This window comes from Phyllobates terribilis, unplaced genomic scaffold, assembly GCF_046119375.1.
Source record: "Phyllobates terribilis strain yellow unplaced genomic scaffold, ASM4611937v1 Scaffold_3__8_contigs__length_932513732, whole genome shotgun sequence".
Lineage (NCBI taxonomy): Eukaryota > Metazoa > Chordata > Amphibia > Anura > Dendrobatidae > Phyllobates > Phyllobates terribilis.
Window position 1 is genome coordinate 314,088,892 of NW_027362763.1, and position 23,081 is coordinate 314,111,972.

General features: G+C 42.2%; 1 protein-coding gene across 8 annotated transcripts in view; it reads right to left on the reverse strand.

The window, feature by feature from the left end:
• The window catches only part of LOC141259288 (guanine nucleotide exchange factor DBS-like), a 354,703-nt gene that overhangs the window by 310,563 nt on the left and 21,059 nt on the right, over positions 1-23,081 (reverse strand). For 7 of the 8 annotated variants that reach the window (XM_073674992.1, XM_073674991.1, XM_073674998.1 and 4 more), the window contains exons 2-3: positions 21,549-21,663; positions 1,354-1,444 (exon numbers count right to left, since the gene is read on the reverse strand). In XM_073674992.1, coding sequence (XP_073531093.1) covers positions 1,354-1,444; positions 21,549-21,663 — 206 coding nt within the window. Of the gene's footprint in view, positions 1-1,353; positions 1,445-6,810; positions 7,430-21,548; positions 21,664-23,081 lie in introns of those variants that run through there. The other variant, XM_073674999.1, reaches the window with a different exon arrangement.

Here is a 23,081-nt window from a genome sequence, read left to right on the forward strand (position 1 = left end):
AATTGAATTGAAGATATTGCTTCTTAATTTGTATATTGTTAACATGTCTATCAATCCTGTGATTTCCATAAGTCCATGACTTTTCCTTCAACTGTAATTCCAATGTTGAGAAGAGTATTACTGTGTGCTTCATCTTCGTCCTATTTTATCCAGTTATGGTCGAGTTCTTGTTCATTCAGCTGGCTTGTGGGGCAGTTTGTGAGCGACAACCTAGAATAACTGCTGCGTTCTAATCTTGGTTTCGCCTTCCATCAGAGGTATACTGTATGTTGAAAGTATTTCATGACTTAAAGTTAACCTGTCAGCAGGAATGTCCATGTTAAACTAAAGGTATGGGCAGTATGGTGCTGTCATACTGATTTAATACATACCTTTAGTGTAAAAATCTGCAGCCTGGTTTTCATTAAATCATCATAATAAATTTTGGTTTCCTCGGTGCTTCGGGGTGGGACTTGTGGGCGGGACTGTGGATAGGGTCTTCTGCTCAGAGGGCTCAGCTACGGCCCCTCTGCTGCTTCAGTTATATTCATTATCTTTGTAATTTAAATTTTGGGTTGACGTCGTCCTAGCTGTGGGCGGCGCTCTTGCAGATTCAGCTGGTGGTGGTCTTAATGAAAATTGTGCCTGCACATGCGCAGATCAACCTCTGGCGGTCTTCAGGAAAATGGCACCAGAGGCGGCGCATCCGCAAAATGAGATCTCAGTTTAATGAAGACTGCCACCAGCTGAATGTAGTGTAGTTTTATTTCCCCTTTACTATGTCATCTACTGTAGTAGTAAGCAACGGGGAAATACTGTGACAGATTGCCCGACTATTAAATGGTAGAGGAGGCATTTTTTTTCTTCTCTTTTTAATTCTGCAGTCATTATACAGGAAAGAATGTTTCCTAACATTTTTTCCAGTAAAATGCATTTTATCTTCGGTTTTGTATGTTTTATTGTCAGTCCTTAAAAGTGGAGTAATATTCTGACAACGTTGTTCACAGCAGTGACCTGGGAGTCAGAGATGCGCCCAGGCGTCTTCCTCATGCTGTTCCCATTCCAATTAAGAGATGTTTCCATCCATTTCAGCAATTTTCCTGCCCCCCAGCCCTCCTGTTTTGGTCTTCCGGAAAAATGTTCGAGTTTCCCATTGACTTCCATTATATGCAGTACTCGAGTTGAGCCCGTCCAAGCGTCTGACCTGCTTGATTCGAGTACCGAGCACTCAAGCATTTCAGTGCTCGATCATCACTAGTAGAGATGTCCAGGAAGATAAAAGATTCAGGTTTTAGACTACTTTTCTATGAGAAAATGGCTAGGAGACATGATTGGAGACAATGGCACAGAACAACAGACAAATTGTGGACATACCGCTATACGTGTAAGCGATGCTTTCACTGAGCTCCACTTATCCTTCCGTCTGTCTATAATGATGATAAACCCAATGCTGGCAGCCTCGAGACTGTAAAACAAGAAAGAGAAAAAAAGCTGGGAGGGTTATACAGTACGTGGATCACGGAGTCTAAAGCTGGGGATGTTTTAGGAGAAACAAAAATAATAGATGAAGCTTTAACAAGTTGAATGTACGAATCCAATGCCGGCCATACAACTGCACCACAGATTGTACAATTTCCAATTTTGGTGAAGTTGGCTGATGATCTATTTTATGCATGGGAGGCGTACAGACAGCAAATATTGTACAGAAGCTGCATTTTAAAATGTCTGATCTTTTTCTGCCGCCAAGATTAGTTTATTTTTCTTTTATTACTACACTGTGTTCCAAATTATTATGCAAATAATATTTTCTCAGATTTTCCCAAATTACCTATATGAATTGCAGTCATTGTAATTTTCCAGTCAAATAACTATTAGAGTACAATTGAAAGGCTTTTGTACAAACTGCCTATGATAACAGTATATTTTTTAAAAAAATAAAACACTCAAACTGCACTCAAAATGCATGTTCCAAATTATTATGCACAGCAGAGTTTTCAACCTTTTCATTTTAATAAAGAACAAAAAAATGGTCATTTTTGAAATTATAAGCATTAGCAGGTTATTACAAACTGAAATCAAACAGTTTTCAACTCAAAACTTTATTCTAGGTGATGTTACATTTGCACATAGGACCCCTTGTTCGAAAGGAGCTTCTGAACTCTCTCGTCCATTGAATTTGTCAGGTTTTGGATGGTTTCTGCTTCAATTGTTTTGCATGAGGACAGAATACCCTCCCAGAGCTGTTGCTTAGATGTGAACTGCCTCCCGCCATCATAGACACTCCTTTGGATGATGCTCCAGAGGTTCTCAATGGGGTTGAGGTCAGGGGAGCATGGGTGCCACACCATAAGTTTGTCCCTTTTTATGCCCATAGCAGCCAGAGATGCAGATGTGTTATGTGCAGCATGAGACGGGGCATTATCATGCATGAAAATGATCTTGCTGCGGAATACACGGTTCTTCTTCTTGAACCACGGAAGGAAGTGCTGTTTGAGAAACTCAACATACATTATGGAGTTCATCTTTACCCCTTCAGTGATCCTAAAAGGGCCGACAATCTCTCTCCCCATAATTCCAGCCCAAAACATTACTCCACCTCCTCCTTGTTAGCGCCGTAGCCGTGTTTGCATGGGGTGTCCATCAACCAGCCATCCTCCACTCCATCCATCTGGACCATCGAGATCATTTCATGCATGATAATGCCCCGTCTCATGCTGCACAGAACACGTCTGCATCTCTGGCTGCTATGGGCATAAAAGGGGACAAACTTATGGTGTGGCACCCATGCTCCCCTGACCTCAACCCCATTGAGAACCTCTGGAGCATCATCAAAAGGAGTGTCTATGATGGCGGGAGGCAGTTCACATCTAAGCAACAGCTCTGGGAGGGTATTCTGTCCTCATGCAAAACAATTAAAGCAGAAACCATCCAAAACCTGACAAATTCAATGGACGAGAGAGTTCAGAAGCTCCTTTCGAACAAGGGGTCCTATGTGCAAATGTAACATCACCTAGAATAAAGTTTTGAGTTGAAAACTGTTTGATTTCAGTTTGTAATAACCTGCTAATGCTTATAATTTCAAAAATGACCATTTTTTTGTTCTTTATTAAAATGAAAAGGTTGAAAACTCTGCTGTGCATAATAATTTGGAACATGCATTTTGAGTGCAGTTTGAGTTTTTTATTTTTTTAAAAATATACTGTTATCATAGGCAGTTTGTACAAAAACCTTTCAATTGTACTCTAATAGTTATTTGACTGGAAAATTACAATGACTGCAATTCATATAGGTAATTTGGGAAAATCTGAGAAAATATTATTTGCATAATAATTTGGAACACAGTGTATTCCCAAATAATAGAGATCTTTAGTAGTAATAGCCTTATCATATGGGGCAAAGGGACCTTCAGGGCCCGGGTATGATTGCAACCCATGCACCTATTATAGTTACACAGCGGTTTAAAGGGTATGTGTCACCTTGGACAATGCTATTTACCTGCAGATAGGATTAACTGAAAGTGTGGCTTATGAGAGAAAATTATTTTTTTTTCCTGCTGTCAGCCATCGGCATGAGGGTGTGCACGTTGGTGCGGCTACAGTCACTGTGTGACACCCCAGGGGTCTGGTTGCCACAGTAATAGAGATATTATGTCTGAGAGCAAGTGGGAGGTTTCTCTGGTCAGGATCCCTAAGCATGCAACACGGTCCGCCCAGACCTGGGAGGGGAGGAATCTGCCCTTATAAACTGGGTCTGGGCGGGATTAGAGCAGTCAGAGCCAGAGTGAAGCTGCAGACTGAGTCAGAGCCTGGAGAGGGAAAGGAAGAACTAGGAGCTCTGTAGGAGCAGTAGCAGAAGTCCAGGGGCTGGAGCTGAGCAGAGTTCGCCCTGGACGAAGATACTAAAACCGGACACAGGAGTCCGAGGCTGTGGGGACATCCAGGTCCAGCAGCAGAAACCAGCAGGCAGGGGATTCCAGGTCCTCTGGCCATAGAAGCCCGGAGGCTCAGTCACAGAGAAGGGACCAGCGCCGCCTTCCAGGAGCGGAGGCTAACAGAAGGCCCCAAGTCACCAGCCATACGGGTGAGCACCACACGGTATACTCAGGGACGTGGGCTACTTGTAACCGCTGACAGCAAGGTAGCCAGGAAGAGTGCAGATTAACGGGGAGGCCTACAACTCCACCTGGCCAGGGGAACTCCTGCTTGCTCGCAGACTGACCAGGCCCCTTATACTAGCCAGTACTCCCGGGAGGGTCTGTCTTGTACCATCAGTAAAGACCCTGAACTGCACCTCACGTCTCTGTGATTCCTTGCCGCTCCAGCACCATTAGCACTGGGACCCTCACACCATCACTCCCATCATCATCCACATTAGCTGCCCTGAGGCAATACTCCTCCCGTGGGGAGTTATCCCATACTCGGCTGCGCAACCAACATCAGCCTCAGCGGTCGGCAGCGCAGCGGCGGTCCCCACTGACCGCAATCCACGGGTGGCGTAGTCGGACACTTATTTCAACAATTAGACTGCCACTGGTTTAACCGCCCTGGGCACGGACCGGGTCACCGCCACAGAGAACTACAACCCCCAGCGATCCGGCTCCGGGTATTCCCCCTGCACAGCAGCAGCGCACAGGCCCAGGGGGCGCGTCAACTGCTTATAGCACCACTCATTATACTGTGAGCAGTGGTTATGAGCATGCCCCATCACTTTGATTGACAGCTTGCTGTGCAATGCATCTGTGCAGAGTGAGCAGTCATTCAAAGTGCCGTAATATGCTGACAGACACCGCTCACAGTATCTGTGCCACTCCGTGCATGCCCCCATGACTAAAGGCTGATGGTTTCCAGCAAAAAATAAATTCAGTTTTTCCCGAAACCGCACTTTCATTTAAGGCGGATGGGCAGCATTGTAATGATATTTACCTTCAGATTGACTCTAAATCTACAAGTAAATAGCGTTCTCTGAGGTGGCAGGTTCCCTTTAAAGTTTTTGAAAGAAAGTTGAGCATAAAATATGATAAGTGCATAAAAATACAACAAAACTTAATTTGTGAGGGTAGTAATAGCTGATAGTTACAACCAGTCGAATTGGCCACTATATTTTAACATACGAGTACTCCACCTACACTCCTCAACATTGAAACTGCAACATCAAGAAGGAAAAGTCGAGGAATTAAGGAAATGACTGAATCAATAAGCAGGTTAATGATATGAAAACAATGAAAAAATAGAAACAAAATTTACAAAACATCTTGATTTATTCAGTATTGAGTATGAGCGCCATGCGCAGGAATAAAGGAACTAACATGCTTTGGCAGCTATCAATGAGGTTAGTAATGGTTATCTGAAGAATGTTCCGCCACTCTGCATGCACTTGGGCTCGCAAATCATCAAGATCTGCTGGCAGCTCCCTGTGCAATTGCCGACCAATGATATCTTAGATGTGCTCGATGGGAGAAAAGTCCATAGATGCTGCCAGTCATTGTAGCATGTTTAGGCCACGCAGGCTGCTCACAGTAGCACTAGCAACATGAAGCCTGGTGTTGTGTTGAAAAAAACGTTCCTGGCACATTTTGTAGAAAGATGTTTTGAAAATGTTATTTCCATTTTTTTATTCTTTCTATTGTCTTTTGATCCTGTGATTCCCATGATTCCACAACTTTTCCTTCTTGGTGTTTTAATTCAATGTTGAGGACTGCATGTACTGGATACAGATTATCACCTCTATGCTGATGACACACAGATCTACCTCTCTGGACCAGAAATCTCCTCACTACTAACCAGAATCCCACAATGTCTGTCCGCTATCTCATCCTTCTTCTCTGCCAGATTTGTAAAACTTAACATGGATAAAACAGAATTCATCATCTTTCCACTTTCTCATTCATCCCCCCATCTGACCTATCCATCAACGTCAATGGCTGCCCACTCTCCCCAGTCCCGCAAGCTCGCTGACTCGGGGTAACCCTGGACTCTGACCTCTCCTTCAAACCACATATCCAAGCCTTTTCCACTTCCGACTCCAACTCAAAAACATCTCCCGCATCCGCGCATTCCTCAGCATAGACTCTGAAAAAACACTAGTGCATGCCCTCATCATTTCCTGCGACTACTGCAACCTCCTGCTCTGTGGCCTCCCTTCCAACACTCTAGCCCCCTCCAATCTATCCTAAACTCTGCTGCCCCACTAATCCACCTGTACCCCCGCTATTCCCCGACCTCTCCCCTCTGTCAATCCCTTCACTGGCTCCCCAATGCCCAGAGAATCCAGTTCAAAACCCTAACCATGGCATACAAAGCCATCCACAACCTGTCTCCTCCATACATCTGTGACCTAGTCTCCCGGTACTTACCTGCACGCAACCTTCGATCCTCACAAGATCTCCTGCTCTACTCCCCTCTTATCTCCTCTTCCCACAATCGCATACAAGATTTCTCCCGTGCATCCCCCCTACTCTGGAACTTTCTACCCCAACATATCAGACTCTCGCCTACCACGTAAACCTTCAAAAGAAACCTGAAGACCCACCTCTTCCGACAAGCCTACAACCTGCAGTAACCACTGCTCCACCATACTGCTGCACGACCAGCCCTACCCTAACCTACTGTATCCTCACCCATCCGTTGTAGATTATGAGCCCTCGCGGGCAGGGTCCTCTCTCCTCCTGTACCAGTCGCTGACTCGTTTTGTTAAGATTATTGTAATTGTTTTTGCTATGTATACCACCCCCTTTTCACATGTAAAGCGCCATGCGATAAATGGCGCTATAATAATAAATAATAATAATAATAGTAATTTGCTAAGATTTTATAGGTACTAAAAACTGATTACCTAAGATAGTCAGGATCACAGACGTCTTCTGTTGTTATCTATATCCTCAAGTCACAGCTCTTTTGTGTTAATTTATTTTGAAGGAAAAGTAACTTGGCTTATTTCCTGAATTTATCAACCTTTTTAAACTTGGGCTTAACATAACCAAATAAAATAACGTAATTAGTGTGCTATCACAATACATGTCCGTGGGAAAAAAAACATAATAAATTTGTGGCACTGCCAAGGATAAACACAGAGACACCAGAACACTATGGGAAACGGTGTAAACAGAAACAAGTGCAAATATCAGCATTCAAATGTCTTGTGTACAGAGCTTTATATCTGCACATATTAAACACATTCATAAAACATTAATGGGTGCCAGATAATAGCAGATAGCACAAGCACGGCAAGAGCAGAGCAGTAGCTCGACTTTTTCTCACCCATGTAAAAGTTCACTTTTCATTCTTAACCCTATATCTAAATACATCTGTTACAATAAATTTTCTCTCTAGTGTTCCCCTGGCACTAAGCACCCATCAAGCACCGGTGTTCGTGGAGACAACAAACTGGGTAATTGCCCAGGGCCCCCACTCCACCAGCGTCTACAGCAGAAATGACATTAATAGCTCTGCATTATCAATGTAATTTACGATGTTGAGACTGCTTAAGGACCTTTGGTGACATCACAGTCATGTGACCATGATGACACCACAGGTCTTGTACTGTGCGGGAGTTTAGAAGAAGTGAAGAAGAGGAGACTGGTAAGTATTCTATAGTGTGTATCTACAGTGGGGAAAATAAGTATTTGATACACTGCCGATTTTGCAAGTTTTTCCACCTGCAAAGAATGGAGAGATCTGTAATTTTTATCATAGGGACACTTCAACTGTGAGAGACAGAGTCTAAAAAGAAAAACCAGAAAATCACATTGTATGATTTTAAATAATTAAATTGCATTTTATTGCATGATATAAGTATTTGATCACCTACCAACCAGCAAGAATTCTGGCTCTCACAGAACTGTTAGTTTTTCTTTAAGAAGCCCTCCTACTCTGCACTCATTACCTGTATTAATTGCACCTGTTTAAACTCGTTACCTGTATAAAAGACACCTGTCCACACACTCATTCACAATCCAACCTCTCCACTATGGCTAAGACCAAAGAGCTGTCTAAGGACACCTGGGAGAAAATTGTAGATATGAACAAGGCTGGGATGGGCTACAGAACAATAGGCAAGTAGCTTGTTGTGAAGGCAACAACTGTTGGCGCAATTATTAGAAAATGGAAAAAACACAAGATGACTGTCAATCTTCCTCAGTCTGTGGCTCCAGGCAGGATCTCGCGTCATGGGGTAAGAATAATTCTGAGAAAGATCAGGAATCAGCCCAGAACTACACAGGAGGACCTAGTCAATGACCTGAAGAGAGCTAGGACCACAGCCTCAAAGATTACCATTAGTAACACACTACGCCGTCATGGATTAAAATTCTGTAGGACACACAAGGTCCACCTGCTAATGCCAGCACATTTGAAGTTTGCCAATGAACATCTGGAATATCCAGAGAAGGCATGGGAGAAGGGTATGTGGTCAGATGAGACCAAAAAAGAACTTTGTGGTGTGAACTCCACTCGTCGTGCTTGTAGGAAGAAGATGGATGAGTACAACCCCAAGAATACCATCCCAACTGTGAAGCATGGTGGGGGAAACATCATACTTTGAGGGTGCTTTTATGCAAAGGGGACAGGAAGAATGCATCATATTGAAGGGAGGATGGATGGGTTCATGTATCATGAGATTTTGGCCAACAACCTCCTTCCCTCAGTAAGATCATTGAAGATGGGTTGTGGCTAGGTCTTCCAGAATCACAATGACCCGAAACACACTGACAGGCAATTAAGGAGTTGTTCCGTAAGAAGCATTTGAAGATCCTGGAGAGGCCTAGCCAGTCTCCAGACATGAGCCTAATAGAAAATCTTTGGAGGGAGCTGAAACTCATTGTTGTCCTGCGACGGCCCAAAACCTGAAAGATCTGGAAAAGATCTGTATGGAGGAGTGGGCCAAAATCCCTGCTGTAGTGTGTGCAAATATAGCCAAGAACTATAGGAAACTTCTGACCTCTGTAATTGGAAACAAAGGTTTCTGTACCAAATATTAAGTTCTGTTTTACTATTATATCAAATATTTATTTCATGCAATAAAATGCAAATTAATTATGTAAAAATCATACAATGTGATTTTCTGGATTTTCATTTAGATTCTGTCTATCACAGTTGAATTTTCTGAAATGGAAAGAATCCATAGTTCACCAATTTCTCATGGTGAACTGTGGTGAACTCACTGAGCTCAGCGAAACACCATGAGATTTTTTTCTCACGGTGCAAGCGGTGATCTCACTGAGGTCATCGCATTACATGGGTCGGCTCGCTGCAGCGACTCATACTCACCTGCTGTTCAGCATGAATGGTCACATCATGCCAGCATTCATTCTGAAGAGCACATGTCACACAGATGGATTACGGCGTGGAACACTATGGATTCTTTCCACTTCGGACAGGTGAGGGATATGGCTGTTTTTTATTTTTGCTTTTTTTTTTACAGGGGACAATGGCTTCAATGCATTAGGTGTTATTGCGAGTATAAGGCTGTGTGCCCACGTAGCATTTTTCAAGCGTATATGCTGCGGAATTTCCGCAGCGTAAACGCTTGAAAAACGCATGTATATCCGCACCCCATGGTCCCCAATGGGATTCCGCAAGTTCTATGCACATGCTGCGGATTTTTCCGCAGCGTTTATGCCGCGTTCAAAAATCCGCAGCATGTCATTTAATTTTGCGTTTCCGCAAGCGGAATTGCCTTTGTCCAATGCATAAAAAACGCAAGGCAATTCCGCATGTGGAAAACGCGTGATAAATGCGCGATAAACGCGTGCGGAATTCCGCATGCGTTTTTCCGGGAGAGGACTTGCATTTATGCAGCAGAAATTTTCTGCTTCATAAATGCAACGTGGGCACATAGCCTAACTGTGTTTTTTATTTTTAAATAAATGTGTTAAACAGGGTGTGGACTGTTATTTAAAATAAAGGATTGTTTTCAAGCTGTGTGTTTATTTACAAACTTTTACTATGGGGTTGGTAATGGGGCCATCTTATAGACGCCTCTCCACTACAAACCCCTGGTCTTCATGTCAGCTGCCAGTACAAGGCTGACATGAACCCCCAACCCTTTTACCCCACTTGCCACCGCACTAAGGCAAGTGGGAAGAGCCGAGGTTAAGCACCAGATTTGGTGCATCTTATTGATGAGCCATTTCTGGGGCCACTGAGGGCTGCAGTTATTAGCCTCAAAGGGGGCCAGTATCCATGGCCCCTTCCCTGGCTATTACTATCAGCCCACAGCTGTCTGTTTAGCCTTTGCTGGGTAGAATTTATAGGGGGATCTTACGTAAAAATATTTCTGGGGTCCTTCTGTAATCTAGCTAGTAAACGCTAATCAATCAGCTGTGAGCTGTTATTAATAGCTGTGGAACATTTCTGGCTAGTGGCCCCTTGCCTGGCTAGTAATATCAGCCCCCAGCGGGTGGCAGTCCCTTTGTTAGTTAGAAATAATCGGCAGGAGCCCACGTCATTTATCTTATTTCATTCTTAATCTTACACAGCATGTACTCAGCGGTTGCTAAATATATCTCCCATTATTGTCTTCTGCTCGTGCTGATCTCATCGCGAGCAGCCAACAATGATGAGAGCTGCCTTCAGTGCGAACTCTACCGCTGATTCCCATGCGCTGATACGTGTCACGCTGATGACACACGGATGTCATCCGCATAAAATCAGCGTGCACATGTGCAGCACGCATTTTGTGCGTGCTGCGCAAAAAAAACCTGATATGTCTCTGGGTTTTTCACATGGACACAAGGTCGGTGTGAAAAACCTGACATGTGCGCACACCCATTGAATACAATGGGTGTGCGTATGTCCGTATTTGCGGTCCTTAAAAAACAGACCGCACACAGACATAGAAAACAGACGTGTGATGGGGACCTAAGAGGAAGCGATGGTGTCTCTGAAGAGTCCCCTGCATGAAAAGACTGCCATCTGCTAGCTGGACGAAACCAGGCGGAACCAATTTGCACCAGTAGAATTGCAGGGGGAGTGAGTTCTTGTGCCGGACCTGGTCAGGTACCTTGCATGATAGAATTTCGGGATATAAAAGACTTGAGCGCCAAATTGGAGGAGGCCTTAGCGCCATGAGAGCGCAAGGTGCAGATGTGTACAGAAGAAGACGCTGCAGACTGACTGACAAGCCGCAGGAGGAAGCGTGTGCCAGCAGTATGCTGGCTGGTTGCTGACGAGGTCCAGGCGCCCGGCAAGACAAAGAGTTGAGACTGTACCGGCAAGACCAGGACCTGCGTCCTACACTGATCAAGTTTCAGGAACCAGATGACACCCGTCAAGAGCCAAATCGCAGTCCTTCTCGCCCCAGGCCAAGGAGACATCCATAGACGGTCAAGCTGCGAAGATCCACAAGGATAAAACGACTAGAGAGGCAGGCCTGCGCTTGCAGAGAGACAGCGCGAGTGATCAGGGCCATCACTTCCAGCTATAACATACGATACCGGGGTCGGTCAGGATTAGGACAACAGGTTGGGAGGGGGCTGGTTGATGCTTGGGAGGATCAACGTGCTTTAATAGACTTCTTCACAAAGACTCTGGGCCTACCGGGAAAACCCGGTGACCCCCGCTAGGGCCATAATTACAGGAGGAACTTACGCGGTAACTCCCGTGAATGGGCGTACCATCTTGGTAGAGAGAACATTAGCGTTATATAGTGAAGAACTTTCATTGTTATTTCAATTGCTTCGTTATTTGGTTCTTTTTTGATTTGCCTTGTTATTATCACCAATTGTTCAGAATTACTGTAAATTACTACTGCTTTTAAATAGAATTATACAGTTTACAGACTATTTCTGCCTTGTGTCCTCTGTGCATTGCATCCAGTCACCTGCATTACATATCCATAAACTGTTTCCAAAGGAACACACAATAAAATACTTATGCAAATAGCCATAAAATGGGTGGTACAAGGAAGGAGTTAATGACAATATAACTGTGTGATTGTGAAATGATTGTCTTGTTCACAGTAACTCAAGGGATAACGTAAAATATGGAAATACACTGGCGAAAGGAGGAACAGGATGCAAACTAAACATGAGAAGGTATGCTAAGCAGAAATTAATTATTACAGATTATTACAACTCTGACAATTCGATATATCGATAGGCCATAAGCACATGTAGAATATTTACAACAGATTTTTCTCCACCAAAAAACAGTGTTTGCATGAAAAGCGCTGTGAAAATACGCACATATTTGCCATGTTTTTACATGCATTTTTACGTGTTTTCTATCTGCATTTTCCCCATTTCTTTGAATGGGTTAAAAAAAGCTAAACCTGGTCTCTGGGGCTTGCATGATGTTGTAGTCACATGAACCCTGCAGCCAATCAGCAACCGCTTCACTTTCACTTCCTGTAGACATAATTGACATTCGGAGGAAGTCAGAGACCAGCAGCAGCTTTCACTTGTTCCGGGTGTAAATTTTGTTCACAGGAAGTGAGAGTAATAGGCTGCAGGACTGGCATGACAACGTCATGCTAGCCAGGGAAAGCAGGCGCTGACGTCCCTAGAATGGCACCTTTACCAGATGTGAGCATAGCTATTATGGGCAGCATGGTAGCTCAGTAGTTAGCACTGTTACTTTGCAGTGCTGGGTTCAAATTCCACAAAGGATAACATCTGCAAGGCGTTTGTGTGGGTTTCCTCCGGTTTCCTCCCACACTCCAAAGACATAGTGATAGGGAACGTAGATTGTGAGCTCAAATGGGGACAGTGCCCATAATGTCTATAAATTGTCTGAATAGTAAAGTGCTGCGGAATATGTTGGCGCTATATAAATAAAAAGATTATTATTATTCTACATGGGGGAAATATAGTGTTTGAGAAGCGAATATCCAAGTAGTAGACAACCCCTTTAACTTTAAACTTGAATGGGAGATAAAGCGCAGTACTCCGCAGAGGCCAGTAAGCTATGAATACCGCCCTGTACACACTGCCGTGTACCGCCATAACATCACTTATATTTAGCCACTGCAAGACCAGTTATAGCTGTTAGATCGGGGTACTGTACCTCCTCCAATCTCATACTGATGACCAGTCCTAGAGATAGACCATTAACATGTCATATATTTGACAGCAATATTTTTTCTAGTTTTCTATATAAGTATTGTGAAAGAAATTCGATAATTTTATTGTGAAACATTTAGAAAAGCAAATATTTCTGCAATTTCTAGCAAAATATAGCGAAGTCTTACAAAATATTTTTTGTATAAAATGCTAAAAAACAATTTTAAAAGAAATCTGTCAGCAGGATTTAACTCCCCAAAACTATTAATATGCGCATACACAGTGGCTGGCGAAAGTATTCATCCCCTTGACTTTTTACCTATTTTTTTACATTACAACCTGTGTTTAAAAATGTGTGTACTCCCATTTGTGTGTGGTGCATCAGCAATAAATAGTCTAAGGTGGTGAAGTGAGGCTGAGTTCACACGATACGTTTTTAATGCGTTTCCGCGGCGTTTTTGCAGTTGCGTAAACGCCACGGAAACGCATTAAAAACGCATGGTAGAAGGGCAGCAATGTTCCCCAATTGAAATCCGCATGTGCTGTGCCCATGATCCGCAGCATGTCAATTAATTTTGCGTAAACGCGGCGTTTTCGCCGCCATTGACTTGCATTAGAACGCGCCAATTCCGCAAGACTGCATTTGTACTTGCGTTATTGGCGCGTTCTAATGTGCGGATGGTACCCGGGTGTAGAGGAGAGGAGAGTCTCATCCACACCCAGGTACCATTAAAAAAGCTGTAAAACAAGAATAAAATAAAAAATAAATGTATATTTACCTTCTGTCAGCCCGCACACCGCTCCTGCTTGGTTCCCGGCACTTTGCAGTGAAGGACCTGCGCTGACGTCAGAGTCATGTGACGGGTCACGTGACGCTGACTTCGGCAGGTCTTTCAATTCAAAGTTGCCGGCGAAGGAGAACGGATTGAGCTGGACAGCGCGGGCCATCGGAGGGTAAGTATACATTTATTTTTTATTTTTACCACTCTCTCAGGTCACACTATATAAATCCATGCCGTTTTCATGGATTTATATAGTGTGACCTAGTTGTCAAGCACTTTCCAGGTGATGCTAAAATCGCTTGTCAATCCGCATGCGGAAACGCATGTGAATCCGCATGTATTCCGCAGGAAAAACGCATGCACAATCTGCATGCGTTTTTTCTGCCAGGGAGATGCAGAAATGATGCAGAAATTTTCTGCTTCATTTCTGCATCGTGTGCACATACCCTGAAGTGAGAAAAATATAGGCATACATTACATTTATGGGATCAAATAACTAAAAATTGGCACGTGCATATATATTCATCACTTTTGCTATGAAGCCCCTAAAATTTCTGATGCAAGTAATTACCTTCATAAGTCACATGCTTAGTGAAAGGAAGTCCACCTGTGTGCAAAGTGTTACATGGTCTTTCAGTATATGCACACCTTTTCTGAAAGGCCACAGAGGTTGCAACACCATTAAGCAAGAGGCCCCACTAACCAAACAACACCATGAAGACCAAGGAGATCTCCCAACAAGCCAGGGACAAAGTTGTTGAGAAGTACAAGTCAGGGTTGGGTTGTAAAAAAATATCCCAATCTCTGATGATCACCCGGAGCACCATCAAATCCATTATCATCAAATGGAAAGAACATGGTACAACAACAAACCTGCCAAAAGAGGGTCGCCCACTAAATTTCTCAGCCTGGGCGTGGAGGGCATTAATCAGAGAGGCAGCAGAGACCAAAGGTATCCCCGAAGCAGCTGTAGAGTTCCCAAGCAAAGACTGGAGTATCTGTCCATACGACCACAATAAGCCGTACACTCCATAGAGATGGCCTTTATGGAAGAGTGGGCAGAAAAAAGCCTTTACTTACACACAAAAATTGTAAGGCTTGTTTTGAGTTTGCCAAAAGACATGTGGGAGACTCCCTAAATGTATGGGTGAAGGTGCTGTGGTCAGATGATACCAAAATTTGTGGCCACCAAGGTAAACGCTATATTTGGCGCCAATCCAACACAGCTCATCACCCCAAAAACACCATCCTCAGCAAAAACTGTTTCAGTCTGTCGATGATTTGAGACTGGGATGGAGGTTCACCTTCCAACAAGAAAATGACCTAAAGCATACTGCTAAAGCAACACTCAAGTGGTTTAAGGGTAAATGTGTAAATGTTTTGGAGTGGTCTATTCAAAGCCCACACCTTAATCCAATTGAGAATCTGTGGTCAGACTTGAAGATTGCTGTTCACCAGAGGAAACCATCTAACTTGAAGGTGCTGGAGCTGTGTGAATAGTTATGCTCACTGAAGTTTTCAATTATTTTTTCCCATTTGTTGTTTGCTACACAATAAAAAGAAACCAAAATATTCACAGTTGTAAGCATGTTCTTTACATGAACTGATGCAAAGCTTCAAAAAAACTGTGAAATTCCAGGTTGTGAGGCAGCAAAAGGGAGGTGAATACTTTCCCAAGCCACTGTAGCTCTTTTAAAGAAAAGTCCAGTAATACCTTTACATGACCAGTCTGTTCCTCTGCTACTGAGAAATCAGCATTTGAATTGATATGCAAATGAAGCTGTCAATCTGAAGCCTATGTCACTCCAGCTCTATTCCCCACCCATCGACACCTTCTCCTGCTTGACTGACAGCCTCTATGCCTCTATGAGGTTAAAATTAGTCTACCTTATTAGTTGTTTAGAGTCAAATCACAAGGTAATGTAAAATGCACAAACACTTATATAAGGTGTATAGGTAGATGGAATAAAATTACATATCTATATATTAAAAAAAAAGTTAGAAACTGCTATACAGTGAGAAAAGAAAATCCCATGATGAAATGATATATGGTATGTGATAAACCAAGTATCAAACTAATACCATAGAGGGACCTGAAACAGGTAAGTAAGTAATGTGGAAGTTATTGGTGATACTGGGTAATAGATAGTTATATGAATAGCAAATAAGATGTGCAATAAAGCTGTATATGCACTGGGCTACAATGTTATAATGTACCTGAGCGGTAGAGACAGCAAGGAAGATGTGCCCATACCGACGCGCGTTTCAGTGTAGCTTTTGTCAAACCCTACCAGTTTTTTACAACTGTTTTGAAGTTGTATTTATATGTCACACTATTCCATGTGTGCCATTTTTCTTGTTGTTCGTTCATCGCATCCCCTTATTCTTGCTTAATAAAGGTTACAGTCTTTTATAATTATTCATATCTTGACTTTTTATTGGTCTTCTTTATTGGTTTACTTACTAGTTGTTTATAGGAGCAAAAGTGTACAGCACCCATAAAGCTATCCTATAATTTATAAGTAGGAAACCTGCACCCGTACGGCACTAAAGCTGCATATCTTCATTATTCTTTGCACACTTAAGCATATACCACTTGACACACAAGTACAAAAACCTTTTATGTCACCGTATTGCAGTATTGTGAACTGGTTGGGATTTAAAAGGGTTTTCCCTCGACCAAAGTATATTGTAATCAATAGATCTCAGAATAATAAGTTTCACTGGATGTGTTGAAAAAATGTTCATTTGCTGAGACAATCTTATAAATGTGCCCCTGGTATGTCCTGTGTAATGGTTGTGTCTGTCTGTGCAGGAACATAGTTGGCACTTACCACAGCTCCTGGACAGGGGAGGAAGCAAAAGAGTATACAGGCAGGGAAATGTGTTACCTCACAGAAAGGAGCAACTGCGATCCCCTTCTGTCCTGTCTGTATACTCTCTTTTGCTTGTTTACTCCCTTGGCCAGAAGCTGTGGGGCCAGGAGCACCTATAATACACTTTTGCATGCATGAGGAATGATTGACTTCACTAAGATATATTTATATACATGTGTATATAGCTCAGCTCAACAATGACAACAAACTTTGAGAAAAGCTCATTGTTGAGCCGAAACCTCGCACCTATGTGGTGGTTATACATTTTTACATTTTTCAAGACTCTGGTGCTGTTATATTTTTTTATATATTTTTTGGATTACTTTCAAGGAGCTGCTCCATTCTTATGATATGTGCACAGGGCATTCTTTTTCATACCAGATGAGGGGAAGTCTCTATTATATGATAATATGAATAAATAAATATAACTACAGTTGAAATCAGAAGTTTACATACACTATATAAAAAGACAGATATGCATATTTTTCTCAATATCTGACATGAAATCAGAATAAACCTTTCCTGTTTTAGGTCAATTAGGATTACCATCATTTTTAATATTTGCCAAATGCCAGAATAATGAGAGAATGTTTTAAGGCATTTTTATTACTTACTGCAAAGTCAAAAGTTTATATACATTTCATTAGTATTTGGTACCATTGCCCTTAAACTAAATGACTTGGGTCAAACGTTTGGGATATCCTTCCACCAGCTTCTCACAATAGTTGGTCGGAATTGGGGCCCATTCCTCCTGACAAAACTGGTGTAACTGATCCAGGTTTGTAAGTCGCCTTGCTTACACCTGCCTTTTCAGCTTTGTCCATAAATTTTCAATGGGATTGAAATCAGGGCTTTGTGATGGCCTCTCCAAAACAACAACTTTGTTATCCTTAAGCCACTTTGTTACTATTTTGGCAGTATGCTTCGGGTCATTGTCCATTTGGAAGACCCATTTCCGCCCAAGCTTTAACTTCCTGGCTGATGTCTTGAGAAGTTTATTCAGTATTGCCGCATAATCTTCTTTTCTCATGATGCCATCTATTTTGTAAAGTGCATCAGTCTCTCCTGCAGCAAAACAGCCCTGCAACATGATGCTGCCACCCCCGTGTTTCACAGTTGGGATGGTGTTTTTAGGTTTCCAATCTTCTCCCTTTTTCCTCCAAACGTAACGATAGTCATTATGCCCAAAAAGTTAAATTTTAGTTTCATCAGACCATAGGAAATATCTCCAAAAATTAAGGTATTTGTTCCTCTGTGCATTTGCAAACATTAATCTGGCTTTTTTATGTTTCTTTTGGAGTAATGGCTTCTTCCTGGCAGAGTGGCCTTTCAGCCCATGTTGATACAGTACTCGTTTCACTGTGGATATTGACACAATCTTGCCAGCTTCCGCCATCATCTTCACAAGGTCTATTGCTTTTGTCCTTGTGTTCATATGCACATGTTGGACCAAAGCTTGTTCATCTCTGGGACACAGAACCCATCTCCTTCCTGAGCGGTATGATGGCTGGACATTCCCATCTTGTTTGTACTTGCGCATAATTGTTTGGACAGATGAACGAGGCACCTTCAGGTATCTTGAAATTGTGCCCAAGGATGAGCCAGATTTGTGCAAGTCCACAATTATCTTCCTGATATCTTGGCTGATTTCTTTAGACTTTCCCATGATGCTACACAAAGAAGCAGTGTGTTTCATGTGTGCATTAAAATACATCCACAGGTTTGTCTCTAATTAACTCAGATGCTGCCAAAAAAACAGAAGCTTCCAAACACATGACATCATCATATGGGCAGTCCAGAATTGTTTAATGGCATAGTAATCTTAGTGTATGTAAACTTTTGACTTTGCAATAAGTAATAAAAATGCCTTAAACCATTCTCTCTCTCTCTCATTATTCTGGCATTTGGCAAATATTAAAAATTATGGTAATAATAATTGACCTAAACTGGGAAAGGTTTATTCTCATTTCATGTCAGATATTGAGAAAAACATGCATATGTATCTTTTTATATAGTGTATATAAACTTCTGGTTTCAATTATCTATTTATACATATATATATAACATTCTGGACTTGCCTCTGCCTCATATTTACACTGCAGTGTACCTGTATACTGACATCAGGGCAGCTCTGAATGGTTAATACAACAGCAGGAGACCGCATGAAGTAAACTGACCTGGAAGAAGCACAGACCATACTTGTTAACTGAATTATGTCACTGTAACCAGAATAGAAAATGTATTCGTAGAAAAGACAGACTGTCAGGGAAGTGCTGCACAAGTCAGAACACCACTCTCTCGCAGAATACTAATGTGTAGATTTCATAGCTACAGCAAAAACCTTGGGTATTCTGTACTTTAATATTATGATTCTTAAAGAAAAATCTCTGTGTCAGAGTGCGGGAAACCACTGATTGACATATGCAGCTACGGCAAGAAAACGTTTACTACACAAAAAAATATGAGAGCGTAGCAGACGTGTCATAGGGTGTGAATGCCCCAGGAAAAGTTTGGCTAGCTTTCATGACTCAGTTTACATCTGCTGGAACTGCACAACTCCTTATTTTACGTCAGTGGGGATAGGTTTATACGTAGAAACAGTAGAAGGATTAATCGGAACCACAAGGACTGCATTTTCACATAAAAATACTTTGGTAAAATAAGAACACCTTTCCATACGTAGGTAGCCTTATGCAAATGATAACAATATTAATCTATTGTATCATTATTTGGCTACATTTGTCAGATCCAACGGATGTAAACTGCGTCATCGTCCAGAACACCTTATTTAAGTTTTCTTAGTCATAAGTGACAAAGATAACAACAGCTAGGCTTACTTCACTCCGAAAAATCATGTATGGGTTATACAAAAGAACAATATTGGAAATATGTTTCTTGTATGCTCCTTTTCTTACATGCATCATCACAGTAAAAATTAATGCATATTGAATTTTCTGGTGAGAATTTCATGGCTTATAAGTCTCCTTATGCTCATTCTATACAAGGAGAAATTTTACCCCTTACACCCACTATCAAAGGAATCTCAACCGGCCAACCAGTTCTACTGCTTTGCATTTATGAGTGCAAAAAAAACAGAACATGTGTCTACAAATGGAGGATCTGGTTTGGCTTCTTTTTCTAAGTCATGCGGTAGAGCCTTTTAAGGAGTTAATATTAACTTTTAGGATTGCTACATCCAATAGGTGGCGCTAGAGTCCCTGCTCTTTTTGTTTGTGAAGAGGAGAGACTATTTGAATAAACTAGAACTATAGAAACACTTGTCAAATGAGGCCTTTGTCAAACAGTTTCTGGTAGACCAACACTTTGTCAGACAAGTGGTTTTTCGCAAATGACACAACTGTACTGTCATGGTTTCATAACTGACTGTTGCTTACGGACGCTGTAAATTACAGATCAGCTGTCCTATGGAATCTGGAGTGTGCTGAACTGTCGGTTTTGTGAGTGACAGTCCAGTCATCCAATCTGATCCTGGGGCGTACTGGGCTATCAGCATCATGATTGACAGCCTTGCTACTCAATCTTGTCAGCAGGCATTTCCCCAGGTGAATCCCATCCTTAATCATTTGCAAGGTATTTAGCTGGCTATCTGTTAGTAGTTAGTGTCAGTTGAAGCTTTGCTTTAGTTAGGTGTGAGTGCTTGCTCTATGTCTGACTTCTGATGTTATTTTTGACCTTGGATCTGTTGTGTCAATTCTTGTGTATACCCCTTAGGCTATTTACGCTCTCTGACTTCAGGTATCTGACCTCGTACTTGCCCTATCCGTTTGCTGTACTCCCTTGTTTTGATGTACCCTTCTGGCATTTGACCCCGAACTGTTTCCTGACCACGTCTTTGACATTCCCCCTCTGTACTACTAGCCCTCCTGGTATTTGACCTTGGATCTCCTGACTACCCTGTCTCATGGCTTGCCCATGAGTAGTGATTCAGCGTCACATGTACATTTATACACAAAATATGTGTGGGGGAAACCTCTTCCTTATTCATCACCCATTACATAGCATAAGTAAAATGCTGTCGATACCTGCCATTAGATTCCAGTTGTTGTTCAATTGAGGCAGAGATCCGATTGGTTGCTGCAGGCCCTAGATTTTTAAAGTTTTCCAGGTAGGGGTCCAACTCCTGATGAGCTGTAATACTAGGCAGTCACTATGAAAAAGAACTTTGCCTGAAAAACGACAGGACAGGCTAAATGCTTGAGTTGCAAAGTACCTTCAATCTTCGTGGGAGTCGGGATTTGGATCTCCGCTGATCTAATTTTGATCGCTGATCCTACAGATAGTCTCTAGGGAGAACATAAACTGTCCTACAGCTTTTCTTGCAATATGTGTGGCACTGCGTATCATCATGGCATTATCCTAAGCAAGTCTCACTTCATATTATATTTTTAGAGGTTGAATTGGGTGTTTTTGTCATTAGTTCACAACAATGATTCTTAGTATAGTAGAACAACCACATGAAGATCTGATATCTACCATAATACCATAATAATTTATACATGTAAGTACATTAACCAGACCTCATGTATCAATTTTGGTAAGTATGAGAAAAGTGGTCGTGTTCCCCACAATAATAACATGCGGATGATTAAAGAATGCAAAGGACGACATGGACAACTTTTGCTGATGGCTCAGATCTCATACAGTAACTGTTCGTTCGGGTCAAAAACTGATGAGTAATGGATCACATATTGTGACTGTACCATGAAAATATATTGTACATTCACAATCTGATTTAACTCCTGTGGCCTATCTTGTATTTCGCATTACTGATTTCCTTATAGGATAGCCTAAATTAGTCATTACGTGAAAATAACTTTGTATACTGGAAATCTGAATCCAATCAGAATGGATTTTCCATCTGCACCAATTGGTTTCGCCTGTTGACATGCTTACCTTGGGATGCTTGTTAAATAGGTAACAACATTCAGAAAATCATTGTCAGGAATCTCTGTGAAGTTAGGATATTCCGGAAAGGATATTATAGGTGCTCCATCTTTTCCTCTGCCGCCTGAAAATAGAAAATATCATTTACTGTTTTTTTTTCTAATTTCACATACATTTCACACATCAGAAATTAAAAGAATGTCGTAATTAAAGCTTCTTATGACAAGGCCAACAACCAAACGCAGAATTTCATGAGTAACCATCCTTTTAATTATTATTTTTTTCCATTAATCAACAGTCCTCGTGAAAATAAGAAAATTTGTAATATATGTTATCAGAGAAATCCACTTTTCTGGATTAATCTCTGACAATTTTGTCTGAACGTGACCTAATAGTGAGTTTTTATTTAATTTACGGCTTATTCATTATTTAATTTGCACCTTTATTAAGTTAACTTTACTTACTGTATTTTGTCTATTTTATTTCTTGATCAGTATTTTGGTTATTAAGAGGTTTTACCCTAATTCATCATATCCAACTTTCTGAAATGTCACAAACTTTTGGAGCAATTTAGTCTAGTGCTTTACTGGACTACAATATCTATTTTTTTTTTTTTGCTGTGTTGTAGACTAATGTGTGTAAAAGAGGAACAGAAAAAAAGTGCTCCCTCTATAAAATGCAAGATAGTTGGGGGGAGTTGTGGGATGAGAACCGCTTACCTGGCTAAGTTGTGTGCGGCACAACTCTGTTGTAAATTTGGACGCACTTTGCTCCATCAACTGCATTCACACCCACTCCACGGCACTCACACCCACTCACTCCACTGCACTCACAACCACTCACTCCACTGCACTCACTCCACGGCACTCACACCCACTCACTCCATTGTACTCACACCCACTCACTCCATTGTACTCACAGTCACCCACCCCACTTAACTCACACCCAGCAACCCACTCCACTGCACTCACATCCACCAACCCCACTGCACTCATACCCACCCCACTGCACTCACACCCACCAACCCCACTGCACTCAAACCCACCCACTCCACTGCACCCCACTGCACTCACACCCACCCAACTGCACCGACACCCACCCACCCCACTGCACCCACACCCACCCACCCACTTCACTCCCACCCACCCCACTTCACTCACATCCACCCACCCCACTTCACTCACACCCACCCAGATGCACTCATACTCACCAACCCCACTGCACTCACACCCACCCACCCCACTTCACTCACACCCACCAACCCCACTGCACTCACACCCACCCTACTGTACTCACACCCAACAACCCACCCCACTGCACTCTCCCCACCTGAGTGGAGAGGGACACACAGGGTACTGGAGGAAGATCGGTGGTAGTGTCCGAGTGCTGCCATCAGGTATTGATGAAAACAATTTATTTAAAACAACGTGTTTCAGAGAGGGATCAACTTCTTTCTTAGTTAAGGGATACCTGAGGAAGGAGTTAAGTCAACTCAAAAACGCGTTGTTTTAAATACATTTTTTCATCAATACCTGTGACATC